This window comes from Lepisosteus platostomus, chromosome 13, assembly GCF_059453375.1.
Source record: "Lepisosteus platostomus isolate fLepPlt1 chromosome 13, fLepPlt1.hap1, whole genome shotgun sequence".
Classification (NCBI taxonomy): Eukaryota; Metazoa; Chordata; class Actinopteri; order Semionotiformes; family Lepisosteidae; genus Lepisosteus; species Lepisosteus platostomus.
The window spans coordinates 13,848,684-13,867,092 of NC_142623.1; the positions used below are offsets into that span (position 1 = coordinate 13,848,684).

At 56.3% G+C, this 18,409-nt stretch overlaps 1 protein-coding gene and 1 long non-coding RNA gene across 10 annotated transcripts in view; both read right to left on the reverse strand.

Annotated features, from left to right (window-relative positions):
* Nucleotides 1–20: 20 nt before the first annotated feature.
* The window catches only part of LOC148649989 (serine/threonine-protein kinase N1-like), a 54,560-nt gene continuing 36,171 nt past the window's right edge, over nt 21–18,409 (reverse strand). For 5 of the 9 annotated variants that reach the window (XM_088603279.1, XM_088603277.1, XM_088603276.1 and 2 more), the window contains exons 8-22: nt 13,296–13,405; nt 12,232–12,375; nt 11,884–11,959; nt 11,365–11,494; nt 7,322–7,406; nt 6,168–6,259; nt 5,688–5,763; nt 4,525–4,616; nt 4,090–4,266; nt 3,441–3,503; nt 3,230–3,306; nt 2,995–3,137; nt 2,732–2,839; nt 2,323–2,403; nt 21–1,817 (exon numbers count right to left, since the gene is read on the reverse strand). In XM_088603279.1, coding sequence (XP_088459405.1) covers nt 1,614–1,817; nt 2,323–2,403; nt 2,732–2,839; nt 2,995–3,137; nt 3,230–3,306; nt 3,441–3,503; nt 4,090–4,266; nt 4,525–4,616; nt 5,688–5,763; nt 6,168–6,259; nt 7,322–7,406; nt 11,365–11,494; nt 11,884–11,959; nt 12,232–12,375; nt 13,296–13,405 — 1,658 coding nt within the window. In that variant the 3' untranslated portion in view covers nt 21–1,613. The other 4 variants (XR_015925993.1, XR_015925991.1, XR_015925992.1 and 1 more) reach the window with 4 other exon arrangements.
* On the reverse strand, nt 3,646–4,083 carry LOC148649990 (uncharacterized). The gene is made up of 2 exons (XR_015925994.1): nt 3,792–4,083; nt 3,646–3,718 (listed from the first exon to the last, which is right to left on the reverse strand). It is a non-coding gene; the product is annotated as an uncharacterized LOC148649990 (long non-coding RNA).

Here is an 18,409-nt window from a genome sequence, read left to right on the forward strand (position 1 = left end):
AGATACATTAAACAGGAAAATTAAGAGTAAAAATAAAAATTTAATCATTCAGTCCTTCACTACTTCCACAATGTTTTTTCTGCATAACGTACTCAGTATAATTTACACAACTTTGTTAATATCATCATTAATATTATTTTAAATCCTGAAACTAAAATTTCACTTACTGTAAAATAATAACAGAACTTTTCAAACCTTCACAAGCTCCACAAGAACCAGGTCTGGAGTGACCACTCCTTCTCCACATGATCCGGACCTTCAGAATCGGGTCTGGAGTGACCACTCCTTCTCCACATGATCCGGACCTTCAGAATCAGGTCTGGAGTGACCACTCCTTCTCCACATGATCCGGACCTTCAGTATCGGGTCTGGAGTGACCACTCCTTCTCCACATGAACCGGACCCTCAGAATCGGGTCTGGAGTGACCACTCCTACTCCACGTGAACTGGACCTTCAGAATCGGGTCTGGAGTGACCACTCCTTCTCCACATGATCCGGACCTTCAGAATCGGGTCTGGAGTGACCACTCCTTCTCCACATGAACCGGACCTTCAGAATTGGCCCTGGAGTGACCACTCCTTCTCCACATGATCCGGACCTTCAGAATCGGGTCTGGAGTGACCACTCCTTCTCCACATGAACTGGACCTTCAGAATCGGGTCTGGAGTGACAACTCCTACTCCACGTGAACCTGACCTTCAGATTCGGGTCTGGAGTGACCACTCCTTCTCCACATGATCCGGACCTTCAGAATCGGGTCTGGAGTGACCACTCCTTCTCCACATGATCCGGACCTTCAGAATCGGGTCTGGAGTGACCACTCCTTCTCCACATGAACTGGACCTTCAGAATCGGGTCTGGAGTGACCACTTCTACTCCACATGATCCGGACCTTCAGAATTGGGTCTGGAGTGACCACTCCCGATCCCGGCTGGTTGTGTCTCCTTCATGTCCTGCTCATCCGCTCTGCTTGATAACCCCCCCCCGTTCACACACACACACGTACTAAAAGCATTTAAAAATATAATTGGAGCGACTCGTTCCTCCAGCGCTGCAGGCTTCAGTCTGCAAACCTCTCGCTCTACTCATGCCAGCCCCGCAAGACAGCTCTCGAAACGTTAAGGCTTCGGTCGGTGCTACAGCCCCACCCCTCACCACCTCTATCACAGTATAACCGGAAGTCTCTTGCTCCTCCTCCTCTCTCTCAGTGTTTAGGCGGAAAAGCCACACTGCCTGCCCACCACCCTACCACACCTTGTGCTGCTCAGTCCCCTCCTCCCTCCTTCACTGAGGACCCATGCCACACGAGCTGCCGCACCGGGGCTGGGTCTCTGCTCGAACCCCGTCACCTCTCCCTCTCTCCTTCTCTGCAGCTCGGCCTGCACGCGGGAATATGTCATTCCCGAGAGTCCGCTGACCTAATCCACATCCTCTTGTCCGGAGAAGGAGAGGGACGAAGGCAGCACGCAGGGAAGCAGAGGAGGGAGCGCTCTGGGAACAGTCCAGGGTCCAGGTGTCCAGGGGCAGACACACAGCCCAAAGTCTCCCTCGGTCGCAGCGCCGAGACGGACAGGCAGGCAGACAGCGCCCCCTCTGTCCAGGCGCAGCAGGGCTAGCAGAGGTCGGAGACGTAGTCAAAGTCCTTGAAGCTCTCCTGCTCCTTGCGGGAGAGCGGGCGGGGCTCTCGGGGTGGGGTCAGGGTGGGCGCCTCTGTCGTGAACTCCTCGTCGAAGTTGCTGACGTCCTCCTTCCCCACGATGGAAGGCACGAAGGGCGGCTTCACCTGCCGCTGGAGCAGCGCCTCCCAGTCCACCCCCTGGGAGAGAGAGACAGGTTAGACACAGCACCTCCCAGTCCATCCTCGGAGAGAGAGAGACAGGTTAGACACAGCACCTCCCAGTCCATCCTCTGAGAGAGAGAGACAGGTTAGACACAGCACCTCCCAGTCCACCCCCTGAGAGAGAGAGACAGGTTACTCAGCACCTCCCAGTCCACCCCCTGAGAGAAGAGACAGGTTACTCAGAACCTCCCAGTCCACCCCCTGAGAGAGGAGACAGGTTACTCAGAACCTCCCAGTCCACCCCCTGAGAGAGCGAGAGACTGGTTAGACACAGCACCTCCCAATCTACCCCCTGGGAGATGGATGGAGCAAGGACGAGATAAGGAGTAAAGATCAGAGAGGGAAGAGAGCAGAGAGATCCAGGCAGTGGACACACAAACCCGGAGATAGAGAGAGGTTAGACACCAGAGGGCAGAATGAGGGAGAGCTTACAGACAGCGAACAAGGATGATGAGAGAGAGCTAGACAGTGTGACGCTTACCCTGAAGAAGGGCTGCTTCTTCACATCGTCGGCATCCCTCTCAGTGGAGCCCAGTCTGCGCTCTGGGTTCCTCCGCAGGAGCTGCACACAGACAGTGCCCACAGTGCATCAGTGGGACGACACAATAATCATGAGTGGACCACGGCCACCCCCCACAGGCCAAGAGGAGGTCCAGCTGTGTGGCTCAAGCCCATAACAGAAACAGCTGGATAAGATCCCGGGACAAATCCCTGGCAAGCAAACTCAGTGTGCTGAACAGCGTCTTCTCATCTCTGACCTTTTGTTAAGTTCTTCTAATGGGTTCTCATTTAATAAGAGACACGACAGCAGGAGCTGGTGTTTGATTTGCCTTTTCTAGGTGGCTGACGGCACAAGGCCGGCCTGTGATTGGCCAAGGGGAGAACCTCACCCGTCTCATGATGCCAATGGCCTCGGTGGAGAGGAATCGTGGATAACGGACTTCATCATTAACGATGCTGTCGAACACCTCCTCCTCATCGTCACCTGGGAAAGGAGACTGAAACACAGGCAGCGTGTCGGTACGGTTGTAATTCCACAGGCTGTTAAGCCCCGACAGTTCCACGCAGTACGTTAATAACGCAGAAAACGACAAAAAGAGAGAGGAGCACAGGGACTCGAATGCCGTGACGACAGAAACAAACGGCCCCTCACCTCGCCCACCAGCATCTCGTACACCAGCACCCCCAGCCCCCACCAGTCCACCGCCCGCGTGTACGATGTGTCAGTCAGCACTTCGGGGGCCAGGAACTCCGGGGTCCCACAGAACGTACTGGTCCGGTCGCCGTAGCCCATCCCTGACGCAGAGAGGGGACAGCAGTGAGGGACAAGCCAGCTGACGGGACACACTGGCCGTCGGACCGAGCAACACGGCCAGGCGCGCACACACCTTCTTTACACAGGCCGAAGTCCGCAATCTTCACATAGCCCTCCGTGTCCAAGAGCAAGTTGTCCAACTTCAGGTCCCTGAGGAGGAGAGGAAGACACCGTGAGGGACAGCGGTGACAGAGGGAGGAGACTGAGGGAGAGGAGGAGGAGAGGAAGGCTGACAGCAGTCTAGTGACATGAATGAGAAACAGGGAGGGAATCTTGGTACTCACCGGTACACAATCTTGTGATCGTGCAGGAACTGCAGCCCCAGAACCACACAGGCCGCATAAAACCTGCAGACAAAGAAGAGAGCCCAGTGAGAGACACCCACACAACGCAGATGCAGACCAAGAGACACCCATACAACCCAGACACACTCACACAACCCAGACACAGACCCAGAGACACTCACACGACCCAGACACAGACCCAGAGACACCCACACAACACAGACACAGACCCAGAGACACCCACAGAACCCAGACATAGACCCAGAGAAACACACACACTCACACAACCCAGATACAGACCCAGAGAAACACCCACACAACACAGACATAGACACAGAGACACTCACACACCCACACAACACAGACACAGACCCAGAGACACCCACACAACACAGACACAGACCCAGAGACACCCACACAACACAGACACAGGGACAGAGACAAGAGCCTAGTGAGACACAGACACTCACACAATACAGACACAGGGACAGAGACAAGAGCCTAGTGAGACACAGACACTCACACAATACAGACACAGAGACAGAGACAAGAGCCTAGTGAGACACAGACACTCACACAATACAGACACAGAGACAGAGACAAGAGCCTAGTGAGACACAGACAGACACAGACAACGGGATGTACTGACACAGCGCGCGTCTCTGTGAACACATCGGAGTGAATGTGCATCATGAGGTCGCCCCCTGCAGTGTACTCCATCACAAAACACACGTGTTCCGGCGTCTGGAAACACGCAAACAAGTTCACCAGGAACGGGTGACGAGAGGTGTTCACTGTCTCAAATATCCTCTTCTCACACATCAAACTGAGAGAGAGGAAAGAGGGAGAGAGGAGGAGGAATCAGAGGGAAACACAAACATGTATTTAGTATGTGCTTAAAATGATACGTTTTAAGTATCGATGTACTATAGCACGGCTGTGCTGTGTTACTGTGTGCCCTGTCCCGGGCCAGGCTGGTGCAGAGCCGCTCACTCTGAATTGACCTGGCTGCACAATGATGCTGCCCTGCAGGCCACTGTGTGTGCTACAACAGGGTAGCTCGCCCGGAACGAGAAGATCTCACCTCTCAACCTCGTCTCTGGCCACGATGTCTCCCTTCTTCAGGGCCTTGATGGCGTACATGGTACCCGTCTTCTTGTACTCCGAGAGCAGCACCTGGGACAGGCCAAGCACACACACTCAGTCCCACACCCCACTACAGCAGACTGTGTGTGACTGTCCCCAGAGCCCACTGCCCAGACAGATCCACTACAGCAGACTGTGTGTGACTGTCCCCAGAGCCCACTGCCCAGACAGATCCACTACAGCAGACTAAGTGTGACTGTCCCCAGAGCCCACTGCCCAGACAGATCCACTACAGCAGACTGTGACTGTCCCCAGAGCCCACTGCCCAGACAGCTCCACTACAGCAGACTGTGTGTGACTGTCCCCAGAGCCCACTGCCCAGACAGATCCACTACAGCAGACTATGTGACTGTCCCCAGAGCCCACTGTCTAGACAGATCCACTACAGCAGACTGTGTGACTGTCCCCAGAGCCCACTGCCCAGACAGATCCACTACAGCAGACTGTGTGTGACTGTCCCCAGAGCCCACTGCCCAGACAGATCCACTACAGCAGACTGTGTGTGACTGTCCCCAGAGCCCACTGCCCAGACAGATCCACTACAGCAGACTGTGTGTGACTGTCCCCAGAGCCCACTGCCCAGACAGATCCACTACAGCAGACTGTGTGACTGTCCCCAGAGCCCACTGCCCAGACAGATCCACTACAGCAGACTGTGTGTGACTGTCCCCAGAGCCCACTGCCCAGACAGCTCCACTACAGCAGACTGTGTGTGACTGTCCCCAGAGCCCACTGCCCAGACAGCTCCACTACAGCAGACTGTGTGACTGTCCCCAGAGCCCACTGCCCAGACAGATCCACTACAGCAGACTGTGTGACTGTCCCCAGAGCCCACTGCCCAGACAGATCCACTACAGCAGACTGTGTGTGACTGTCCCCAGAGCCCACTGCCCAGACAGATCCACTACAGCAGACTGTGTGTGACTGTCCCCAGAGCCCACTGCCCAGACAGCTCCATTACAGCAGACTGTGTGACTGTCCCCAGAGCCCACTGCCCAGACAGATCCACTACAGCAGACTGTGTGACTGTCCCCAGAGCCCACTGCCCAGACAGATCCACTACAGCAGACTGTGTGTGACTGTCCCCAGAGGCTGGCCTACCTTCCCAAAATGGCCACGGCCCAACACTGCAATCAGCCGGAAGTCCTGTAGGCAGAGGGGGGCTCTCCTCTGCTTGCTGGCGGGGCAGACAGACACATGTGCAGGTCAGACCGGGAGAGGTAGGGTACACACACATGTACACGCACACACACACACTCCTGGGGAGAAGCAAGCAAGGGCGACCGAGCTGGATGGCCTGTGCTGCTTTTGCCAGAATCACCCTTGTTCGTTTCTGACATGAGCTGGTTACTGCTGCTACCTCTCTTTCCTTGCCTGGTGCGTTAGCCCCCCCCAGGGTTCTGAACTGGGCCAGAACGGATCCCCCTACCACTATCCTGACTGCACTGCAGATGACAGCTCCAGATGGGCCGGAACCAGCAGGCAGGGCTCATCTCACACACACACACACCATCCACCGGTTCACAGGTGCAAGAGCCTCGTTCTCTGAGCTGGCCTGCCCCGAGGCCTGCTGGGTAATACCTGTTCTGAGAGCTCTGGGAGGGCGTCCGGGCCGGCCGCTCCCCGGCAAGGCTGGGCGGGGACAGGGGTTCGACAGCAGGCACGCGCTCTCCCTGTGGAGGAGGGGAGAGACCGTCACAACAACGCAGCAGAACGGCTTGCGGCTGGAGGTGAATTTCCGCCTCACCTTGCCTCCCCCCGGTGCTTATTAGTTTCCTCGCTAATGAATCCGGTGGTCACGCTGGCCGAGCCATCTGCCGGCTGGCCTTGCGGGGAGGGGCTGTGTGTTAATTACTGCCGGCGCTCTGCACCAGCACGAGTCTCTCTCAGCGCCCCCCCTCCCCCTCGGAGTGTAAATATCCCGGCCTCGTCAACGAGCTGCGAGAGGGGCCGGCTGCATCGCGGACTGAACCCCGATTTTACCCTGGCCTTACACTTATTTTACCATGGCCCTATCCTGGTTTTACCCCGATTTTATCCTGGTCTCACCCTGATTTTACCCGGTCTTATCCTGGTCTCACCCCGTTTTTATCCCGGTCTCACCCCGATTTGACCTCGGTCTTATCCTGGTCTCACCCTGATTTGACCTCGGTCTTATCCCGGTCTCACCCTGATTTGACCTCGGTCTTATCCCGATCTCACCCTGATTTGACCCCGGTCTAATCCTGGTCTCACCCTGATTTGACCCCAGTCTTATCCTGGTCTAACCCCGATTTTACCCTGACCTAATCTTGGTACTACCCCGCTGGGTCTTACCCTGATTTTACCCTGGCCTTACCCCGATTTTATCCTGGTCTCATCCTGATTTTATCCCGGTCTTACCCCGATTTGACCCGGTCTTATCCCGGTCTCACCCCGATTTGACCCGGTCTTATCCAGGTCTCACCCCGATTTGACCCGGTCTTATCCCAGTCTCATCCCGATTTGACCCCGGTCTTATCCCGGTCTCATCCTGATTTGACCCCGGTCTTATCCCGGTCTCATCCTGATTTGACCCCGGTCTTATCCCGATCTCATCCTGATTTTACCCCGGTCTTATCCAAGTCTTACCCATATTCTACCCCGGTGTTATCGTGGTCTCACCCCGATTTTACCCCGGTCTTTTCCCGATTTGACCCGGGCATTACCCCGGTCCTACCCCAGCCCGACCCCGGTCCTACCCCCTGCCCACTCACCGGGGTGTGTGGCTCGGAGTCTCTCTGGGGCTCGGCTCTCAGAGGGGAATCGCTGTCCAGGCTGAGCTTCTCCACCGAGATCTCCCTGGAGCAGGAAGACACACGCACTCGGTCACCCGCCCTGACCACTCACACTCCAGCTGTCCGCACCGGCACCGCTGCCGTGTGAGCAGAGCGGTCAGTGTGGTCAGTACAGTTACCCGGTGCTGTGGGAGTGTGTGGAGTGGTCAGTGTGGTCAGTACAGTTACCAGGTGCTGTGGGAGTGTGCGGAGCGGTCAGTGTGGTCAGTACAGTTACCCGGTGCTGTGGGAGTGTGTGGAGTGGTCAGTGTGGTCAGTACAGTTACCCGGTGCTGTGGGAGTGTGCGGAGTGGTCAGTACAGTTACCCGGTGCTGTGGGAGTGTGCGGAGTGGTCAGTGTGGTCAGTACAGTTACCCGGTGCTGTGGGAGTGTGCGGAGTGGTCAGTACAGTTACCCGGTGCTGTGGGAGTGTGCGGAGTGGTCAGTGTGGTCAGTACAGTTACCCGGTGCTGTGGGAGTGTGTGGAGTGGTCAGTACAGTTACCCGGTGCTGTGGGAGTGTGCGGAGCGGTCAGTGTGGTCAGTACAGTTACCCGGTGCTGTGGGAGTGTGTGGAGTGGTCAGTACAGTTACCCGGTGCTGTGGGAGTGTGGGGAGCGGTCAGTGTGGTCAGTACAGTTACCCAGTGCTGTGGGAGTGTGTGGAGCGGTCAGTACAGTTACCCGGTGCTGTGGGAGTGTGCGGAGTGGTCAGTGTGGTCAGTACAGTTATCCGGTGCTGTGGGAGTGTGCGGAGCGGTCAGTGTGGTCAGTACAGTTACCCGGTGCTGTGGGAGTGTGCGGAGCGGTCAGTGTGGTCAGTACAGTTACCCGGTGCTGTGGGAGTGTGCGGAGCGGTCAGTGTGGTCAGTACAGTTACCCGGTGCTGTGGGAGTGTGCGGAGTGGTCAGTGTGGTCAGTACAGTTACCCGGTGCTGTGGGAGTGTGCGGAGCGGTCAGTGTGGTCAGTACAGTTACCCGGTGCTGTGGGAGTGTGCGGAGTGGTCAGTGTGGTCAGTACAGTTATCCGGTGCTGTGGGAGTGTGCGGAGCGGTCAGTGTGGTCAGTACAGTTACCCAGTGCTGTGGGAGTGTGCGGAGTGGTCAGTACAGTTATCCGGTGCTGTGGGAGTGTGCGGAGCGGTCAGTGTGGTCAGTACAGTTACCCGGTGCTGTGGGAGTGTGTGGAGTGGTCAGTGTGGTCAGTACAGTTACCCGGTGCTGTGGGAGTGTGTGGAGTGGTCAGTACAGTTACCCGGTGCTGTGGGAGTGTGTGGAGTGGTCAGTGTGGTCAGTACAGTTACCAGGTGCTGTGGGAGTGTGCGGAGCGGTCAGTGTGGTCAGTACAGTTACCAGGTGCTGTGGGAGTGTGTGGAGCGGTCAGTACAGTTACCCGGTGCTGTGGGAGTGTGCGGAGTGGTCAGTGTGGTCAGTACAGTTACCCGGTGCTGTGGGAGTGTGTGGAGCGGTCAGTGTGGTCAGTACAGTTACCCGGTGCTGTGGGAGTGTGCGGAGTGGTCAGTGTGGTCAGTACAGTTACCAGGTGCTGTGGGAGTGTGTGGAGCGGTCAGTGTGGTCAGTACAGTTACCCGGTGCTGTGGGAGTGTGTGGAGCGGTCAGTGTGGTCAGTACAGTTACCAGGTGCTGTGGGAGTGTGTGGAGCGGTCAGTGTGGTCAGTACAGTTACCCGGTGCTGTGGGAGTGTGTGGAGCGGTCAGTGTGGTCAGTACAGTTATCCGGTGCTGTGGGAGTGTGCGGAGCGGTCAGTGTGGTCAGTACAGTTACCCGGTGCTGTGGGAGTGTGCGGAGCGGTCAGTGTGGTCAGTACAGTTACCCGGTGCTGTGGGAGTGTGTGGAGTGGTCAGTACAGTTACCCGGTGCTGTGGGAGTGTGCGGAGTGGTCAGTGTGGTCAGTACAGTTACCAGGTGCTGTGGGAGTGTGTGGAGCGGTCAGTACAGTTACCCGGTGCTGTGGGAGTGTGCGGAGTGGTCAGTGTGGTCAGTACAGTTACCCGGTGCTGTGGGAGTGTGCGGAGTGGTCAGTGTGGTCAGTACAGTTATCCGGTGCTGTGGGAGTGTGCGGAGCGGTCAGTGTGGTCAGTACAGTTACCCGGTGCTGTGGGAGTGTGCGGAGCGGTCAGTGTGGTCAGTACAGTTACCCGGTGCTGTGGGAGTGTGTGGAGTGGTCAGTGTGGTCAGTACAGTTACCCGGTGCTGTGGGAGTGTGTGGAGCGGTCAGTGTGGTCAGTACAGTTACCCGGTGCTGTGGGAGTGTGTGGAGTGGTCAGTGTGGTCAGTACAGTTACCCAGTGCTGTGGGAGTGTGCGGAGCGGTCAGTGTGGTCAGTACAGTTACCCGGTGCTGTGGGAGTGTGCGGAGCGGTCAGTGTGGTCAGTACAGTTACCCGGTGCTGTGGGAGTGTGCGGAGTGGTCAGTGTGGTCAGTACAGTTACCCGGTGCTGTGGGAGTGTGCGGAGCGGTCAGTGTGGTCAGTACAGTTACCAGGTGCTGTGGGAGTGTGTGGAGTGGTCAGTGTGGTCAGTACAGTTACCCGGTGCTGTGGGAGTGTGCGGAGTGGTCAGTGTGGTCAGTACAGTTACCCGGTGCTGTGGGAGTGTGTGGAGCGGTCAGTGTGGTCAGTACAGTTACCCGGTGCTGTGGGAGTGTGTGGAGTGGTCAGTGTGGTCAGTACAGTTATCCGGTGCTGTGGGAGTGTGCGGAGTGGTCAGTGTGGTCAGTACAGTTACCAGGTGCTGTGGGAGTGTGTGGAGTGGTCAGTGTGGTCAGTACAGTTATCCGGTGCTGTGGGAGTGTGCGGAGTGGTCAGTGTGGTCAGTACAGTTATCCGGTGCTGTGGGAGTGTGCGGAGCGGTCAGTGTGGTCAGTACAGTTACCCAGTGCTGTGGGAGTGTGTGGAGCGGTCAGTACAGTTACCCGGTGCTGTGGGAGTGTGCGGAGTGGTCAGTGTGGTCAGTACAGTTACCCGGTGCTGTGGGAGTGTGCGGAGCGGTCAGTGTGGTCAGTACAGTTACCCGGTGCTGTGGGAGTGTGTGGAGCGGTCAGTGTGGTCAGTACAGTTACCAGGTGCTGTGGGAGTGTGCGGAGCGGTCAGTGTGGTCAGTACAGTTACCCGGTGCTGTGGGAGTGTGTGGAGTGGTCAGTGTGGTCAGTACAGTTACCCGGTGCTGTGGGAGTGTGCGGAGTGGTCAGTGTGGTCAGTACAGTTACCCAGTGCTGTGGGAGTGTGCGGAGCGGTCAGTGTGGTCAGTACAGTTACCCGGTGCTGTGGGAGTGTGTGGAGTGGTCAGTGTGGTCAGTACAGTTACCCGGTGCTGTGGGAGTGTGTGGAGCGGTCAGTACAGTTACCCGGTGCTGTGGGAGTGTGCGGAGTGGTCAGTGTGGTCAGTACAGTTACCAGGTGCTGTGGGAGTGTGTGGAGCGGTCAGTGTGGTCAGTACAGTTACCCGGTGCTGTGGGAGTGTGTGGAGCGGTCAGTGTGGTCAGTACAGTTACCCGGTGCTGTGGGAGTGTGTGGAGCGGTCAGTGTGGTCAGTACAGTTACCCGGTGCTGTGGGAGTGTGTGGAGCGGTCAGTGTGGTCAGTACAGTTACCCGGTGCTGTGGGAGTGTGCGGAGTGGTCAGTGTGGTCAGTACAGTTACCAGGTGCTGTGGGAGTGTGTGGAGCGGTCAGTACAGTTACCCGGTGCTGTGGGAGTGTGTGGAGCGGTCAGTGTGGTCAGTACAGTTACCCGGTGCTGTGGGAGTGTGCGGAGTGGTCAGTGTGGTCAGTACAGTTACCCGGTGCTGTGGGAGTGTGCGGAGTGGTCAGTGTGGTCAGTACAGTTACCCGGTGCTGTGGGAGTGTGCGGAGCGGTCAGTGTGGTCAGTACAGTTACCCGGTCCTGTGGGAGTGTGGGGAGCGGTCAGTGTGGTCAGTACAGTTACCCGGTCCTGTGGGAGTGTGGGGAGTGGTCAGTAGAGTTACCCGGTGCTGTGGGAGTGGGCATTGGGGCTGTAGGTCCCTGTGCTGTTGGCTGTAGGTATTGCCCTCCTCAGCAGTCTGACCCAGGTGGCGATGTCAATGTTCATCTGTCGAGCCCGCAGGAACGCCTTGCCTACACAACACCACAGTGACACAACAACACCCCGTCACTACACATCAGGACACTAGAGTCGCACAACAACACCACAGGGACACAATAACGACCCGTCACAAAACAAAAGGAGTGAATGTCACCCTGACACCAGGAACAGCGCCATGCCCACCTCTGAACTGGATGACACAGGCGCTGGGTCTGTGTCTCCATCACAGGCCTGACCAGGCAGGTTCAGGCAGCTCAGCAATGGAGGGTTATAAAATCGCAATAGCAGATCCACCCACCAGATGGTGCTAAAGTAGAGAGTAAAGCCCTCTCCCTGATGCTTTGACATTAGGACTACAGGGCTGCACGGGTTCTGGTATGTGGCTAGCCTGATGTGCACACATGCACACTCGCTCTCTCACCCTGCTGCTTGGAGAAGACCTTCTTCTGCCTCTGCAGCTTGGGGATCCTCTCGATGATGGGGTTGAAGAACCTCACCTGAAACCCACACAGGAGAAATGAGACAGGGCTGACACACACAGGGATGAACCATGCAGCTGATGTCACAGATCAACAGCAGTAATAAGTTAATCATAGCATTGATAGCATAATGTAGACCCTACTACCATAGATTTGTACCAATGGAAATCACTAATATATAGATAAGATGATCAATTCTGTTAATGAGGGTGTTCATTGTATTTTGCTCTCACTCCAGAGTGCACTTCAGGAGTGTAGCCATGTGTGACTTCAGTGAACGAGACCCGTACCTCAGCCAGCAGGATGCCCTGAGGCTCCAGCTCCAGCTGAACTCTGTGTCTCTGGTTATCTAGGAAATCCTCCAGCTTCAGGTACTTCAAAGCACAGAGAGAGCGATAGTCTCTCCAGTACACTGCAATCTCCATCTCCCTGGACTGAGAGAGACACTGGGGTTAATACAGACAGTCCTGTACACTACCACTGAGAGAGAGAGAGACACTGGGGTTAATACAGACAGTCCTGTACACTACCACTGAGAGAGAGAGAGACACTGGGGTTAATACAGACAGTCCTGTACACTACCACTGAGAGAGAGAGAGAGACACTGGGGTTAATACAGACAGTCATGTACACTACCACTGAGAGAGAGAGAGACACTGGGGTTAATACAGACAGTCCTGTACACTACCACTGAGAGAGAGAGAGAGACACTGGGGTTAATACAGACAGTCATGTACACTACCACTGAGAGAGAGAGAGACACTGGGGTTAATACAGACAGTCCTGTACACTACCACTGAGAGAGAGAGAGAGAGAGAGAGAGAGAGAGAGAGACACTGGGGTTAATACAGACAGTCCTGTACACTACCACTGAGAGAGAGAGAGACACTGGGGTTAATACAGACAGTCCTGTACACTACCACTGAGAGAGAGAGAGACACTGGGGTTAATACAGACAGTCCTGTACACTACCACTGAGAGAGAGAGAGAGAGAGAGAGAGAGAGAGAGAGAGAGAGAGAGAGAGAGAGAGAGAGAGACACTGGGGTTAATACAGACAGTCCTGTACACTACCACTGAGAGAGAGAGAGACACTGGGGTTAATACAGACAGTCCTGTACACTACCACTGAGAGAGAGAGAGACACTGGGGTTAATACAGACAGTCCTGTACACTACCACTGAGAGAGAGAGAGACACTGGGGTTAATACAGACAGTACTGTACACTACCACTGAGAGAGAGAGAGACACTGGGGTTAATACAGACAGTCCTGTACACTACCACTGAGAGAGAGAGAGACACTGGGGTTAATACAGACAGTCCTGTACACTGTTGTTAGTTTTATTCTTATTTACCCTCTCCAGCTCCACAGTGAAGGTCTGGTCCCAGGACTGCTCCCCCACACTCTTCCAGGCTGTCTGCCACACCACTGTGTTCTCCAGCTTGAGCACAGCGCTCACCTCCACTAAGAGAGAGACACAGTTAGGCAGGCAGCTGCTTGACAGACTGACAGACTTCCATATAGACAGATTCTCACACAGTGTTACTCTGACACGGACAGGACAGATAGTCAGTCTTGCTGGGTGTACAGACAGACACTGGGACAGACTCACGGGACAGCTCGTCAGTCTTGCTGGGTGTACAGACAGACACTGGGACAGACTCACGGGACAGCTCGTCAGTCTTGCTGGGTGTACAGACAGACACTGGGACAGACTCACTGGACAGCTCGTCAGTCTTGCCGGGTGTACAGACAGACACTGGGACAGACTCACGGGACAGCTCGTCAGTCTTGCCGGGTGTACAGACAGACACTGGGACAGACTCACGGGACAGCTCGTCAGTCTTGCTGGGTGTACAGACAGACACTGGGACAGACTCACTGGACAGCTCGTCAGTCTTGCTGGGTGTACAGACAGACACTGGGACAGACTCACGGAACAGCTCGTCAGTCTTGCCGGGTGTACAGACAGACACTGGGACAGACTCACTGGACAGCTCGTCAGTCTTGCTGGGTGTACAGACAGACACTGGGACAGACTCACTGGACAGCTCGTCAGTCTTGCCGGGTGTACAGACAGACACTGGGACAGACTCACTGGACAGCTCGTCAGTCTTGCCGGGTGTACGGACAGACACTGGGACAGACTCACTGGACAGCTCGTCAGTCTTGCTGGGTGTACAGACAGACACTGGGACAGACTCACGGGACAGCTCGTCAGTCTTGCCGGGTGTACAGACAGACACCGGGACAGACTCACGGGACAGCTAGTCAGTCTGGCCGGGTGTACAGACAGACACCGGGACAGACTCACTGGACAGCTCGTCAGTCTTGCTGGGTGTACAGACAGACACTGGGACAGACTCACTGGACAGCTCGTCAGTCTTGCCGGGTGTACAGACAGACACTGGGACAGACTCACGGGACAGCTCGTCAGTCTTGCCGGGTGTACAGACAGACACTGGGACAGACTCACTGGACAGCTCGTCAGTCTTGCTGGGTGTACAGACAGACACTGGGACAGACTCACGGGACAGCTCGTCAGTCTGGCCGGTTGTACAGACAGACACTGGGACAGACTCACGGGCCAGCTAGTCAGTCTGGCCGGGTGTACAGACAGACACCGGGACAGACTCACTGGACAGCTCGTCAGTCTTGCTGGGTGTACAGACAGACACTGGGACAGACTCACGGAACAGCTCGTCAGTCTTGCTGGGTGTACAGACAGACACTGGGACAGACTCACTGGACAGCTCGTCAGTCTTGCTGGGTGTACAGACAGACACTGGGACAGACTCACGGGACAGCTCGTCAATCTTGCTGGGTGTACAGACAGACACTGGGACAGACTCACTGGACAGCTCGTCAGTCTGGCCGGGTGTACAGACAGACACTGGGACAGACTCACTGGACAGCTCGTCAGTCTTGCTGGGTGTACAGACAGACAGACAGACAGACTCACGGGACAGCTCGTCAGTCTTGCTGGGTGTACAGACAGACACTGGGACAGACTCACGGGACAGCTCGTCAGTCTTGCCGGGTGTACAGACAAACACTGGGACAGACTCACGGGACAGCTCGTCAGTCTTGCCGGGTGTACAGACAGACACTGGGACAGACTCACTGGACAGCTCGTCACTCTTGCTGGGTGTACAGACAGACACTGGGACAGACTCACGGGACAGCTCGTCAGTCTTGCTGGGTGTACAGACAGACACCGGGACAGACTCACGGGACAGCTAGTCAGTCTGGCCGGGTGTACAGACAGACACCGGGACAGACTCACTGGACAGCTCGTCAGTCTTGCTGGGTGTACAGACAGACACTGGGACAGACTCACTGGACAGCTCGTCAGTCTTGCTGGGTGTACAGACAGACACTGGGACAGACTCACGGGACAGCTCGTCAGTCTTGCCGGGTGTACAGACAGACACTGGGACAGACTCACTGGACAGCTCGTCAGTCTTGCTGGGTGTACAGACAGACACTGGGACAGACTCACGGGACAGCTCGTCAGTCTGGCCGGTTGTACAGACAGACACTGGGACAGACTCACGGGACAGCTAGTCAGTCTGGCCGGGTGTACAGACAGACACCGGGACAGACTCACTGGACAGCTCGTCAGTCTTGCTGGGTGTACAGACAGACACTGGGACAGACTCACGGAACAGCTCGTCAGTCTTGCTGGGTGTACAGACAGACACTGGGACAGACTCACTGGACAGCTCGTCAGTCTTGCTGGGTGTACAGACAGACACTGGGACAGACTCACGGGACAGCTCGTCAATCTTGCTGGGTGTACAGACAGACACTGGGACAGACTCACTGGACAGCTCGTCAGTCTGGCCGGGTGTACAGACAGACACTGGGACAGACTCACTGGACAGCTCATCAGTCTTGCTGGGTGTACAGACAGACAGACAGACAGACTCACGGGACAGCTCGTCAGTCTTGCTGGGTGTACAGACAGACACTGGGACAGACTCACGGGACAGCTCGTCAGTCTTGCCGGGTGTACAGACAGACACTGGGACAGACTCACGGGACAGCTCGTCAGTCTTGCCGGGTGTACAGACAGACACTGGGACAGACTCACTGGACAGCTCGTCAGTCTTGCCGGGTGTACGGACAGACACTGGGACAGACTCACTGGACAGCTCGTCAGTCTTGCTGGGTGTACAGACAGACACTGGGACAGACTCACGGGACAGCTCGTCAGTCTTGCCGGGTGTACAGACAGACACCGGGACAGACTCACGGGACAGCTAGTCAGTCTGGCCGGGTGTACAGACAGACACCGGGACAGACTCACTGGACAGCTCGTCAGTCTTGCCGGGTGTACAGACAGACACTGGGACAGACTCACTGGACAGCTCGTCAGTCTTGCCGGGTGTACAGACAGACACTGGGACAGACTCACGGGACAGCTCGTCAGTCTTGCCGGGTGTACAGACAGACACTGGGACAGACTCACTGGACAGCTCGTCAGTCTTGCTGGGTGTACAGACAGACACTGGGACAGACTCACGGGACAGCTCGTCAGTCTGGCCGGTTGTACAGACAGACACTGGGACAGACTCACGGGCCAGCTAGTCAGTCTTGCCGGGTGTACAGACAGACACCGGGACAGACTCACTGGACAGCTCGTCAGTCTTGCTGGGTGTACAGACAGACACTGGGACAGACTCACGGAACAGCTCGTCAGTCTTGCTGGGTGTACAGACAGACACTGGGACAGACTCACTGGACAGCTCGTCAGTCTTGCTGGGTGTACAGACAGACACTGGGACAGACTCACGGGACAGCTCGTCAATCTTGCTGGGTGTACAGACAGACACTGGGACAGACTCACTGGACAGCTCGTCAGTCTGGCCGGGTGTACAGACAGACACTGGGACAGACTCACTGGACAGCTCGTCAGTCTTGCTGGGTGTACAGACAGACAGACAGACAGACTCACGGGACAGCTCGTCAGTCTTGCTGGGTGTACAGACAGACACTGGGACAGACTCACGGGACAGCTCGTCAGTCTTGCCGGGTGTACAGACAGACACTGGGACAGACTCACGGGACAGCTCGTCAGTCTTGCCGGGTGTACAGACAGACACTGGGACAGACTCACTGGACAGCTCGTCACTCTTGCTGGGTGTACAGACAGACACTGGGACAGACTCACGGGACAGCTCGTCAGTCTTGCTGGGTGTACAGACAGACACCGGGACAGACTCACGGGACAGCTAGTCAGTCTGGCCGGGTGTACAGACAGACACCGGGACAGACTCACTGGACAGCTCGTCAGTCTTGCTGGGTGTACAGACAGACACTGGGACAGACTCACTGGACAGCTCGTCAGTCTTGCTGGGTGTACAGACAGACACTGGGACAGACTCACGGGACAGCTCGTCAGTCTTGCCGGGTGTACAGACAGACACTGGGACAGACTCACTGGACAGCTCGTCAGTCTTGCTGGGTGTACAGACAGACACTGGGACAGACTCACGGGACAGCTCGTCAGTCTGGCCGGTTGTACAGACAGACACTGGGACAGACTCACGGGACAGCTAGTCAGTCTGGCCGGGTGTACAGACAGACACCGGGACAGACTCACTGGACAGCTCGTCAGTCTTGCTGGGTGTACAGACAGACACTGGGACAGACTCACGGAACAGCTCGTCAGTCTTGCTGGGTGTACAGACAGACACTGGGACAGACTCACTGGACAGCTCGTCAGTCTTGCTGGGTGTACAGACAGACACTGGGACAGACTCACGGGACAGCTCGTCAATCTTGCTGGGTGTACAGACAGACACTGGGACAGACTCACTGGACAGCTCGTCAGTCTGGCCGGGTGTACAGACAGACACTGGGACAGACTCACTGGACAGCTCATCAGTCTTGCTGGGTGTACAGACAGACAGACAGACAGACTCACGGGACAGCTCGTCAGTCTTGCTGGGTGTACAGACAGACACTGGGACAGACTCACGGGACAGCTCGTCAGTCTTGCCGGGTGTACAGACAGACACTGGGACAGACTCACGGGACAGCTCGTCAGTCTTGCCGGGTGTACAGACAGACACTGGGACAGACTCACTGGACAGCTCGTCAGTCTTGCCGGGTGTACAGACAGACACTGGGACAGACTAACGGGACAGCTCGTCAGTCTTGCTGGGTGTACAGACAGACACTGGGACAGACTCACTGGACAGCTCGTCAGTCTGGCCGGGTGTACAGACAGACACTGGGACAGACTCACTGGACAGCTCGTCAGTCTTGCTGGGTGTACAGACAGACACTGGGACAGACTCACTGGACAGCTCGTCAGTCTTGCTGGGTGTACAGACAGACAGACAGACTCACGGGACAGCTCGTCAGTCTTGCTGGGTGTACAGACAGACAGACAGACTCACGGGACAGCTCGTCAGTCTTGCTGGGTGTACAGACAGACAGACAGACTCACTGGACAGC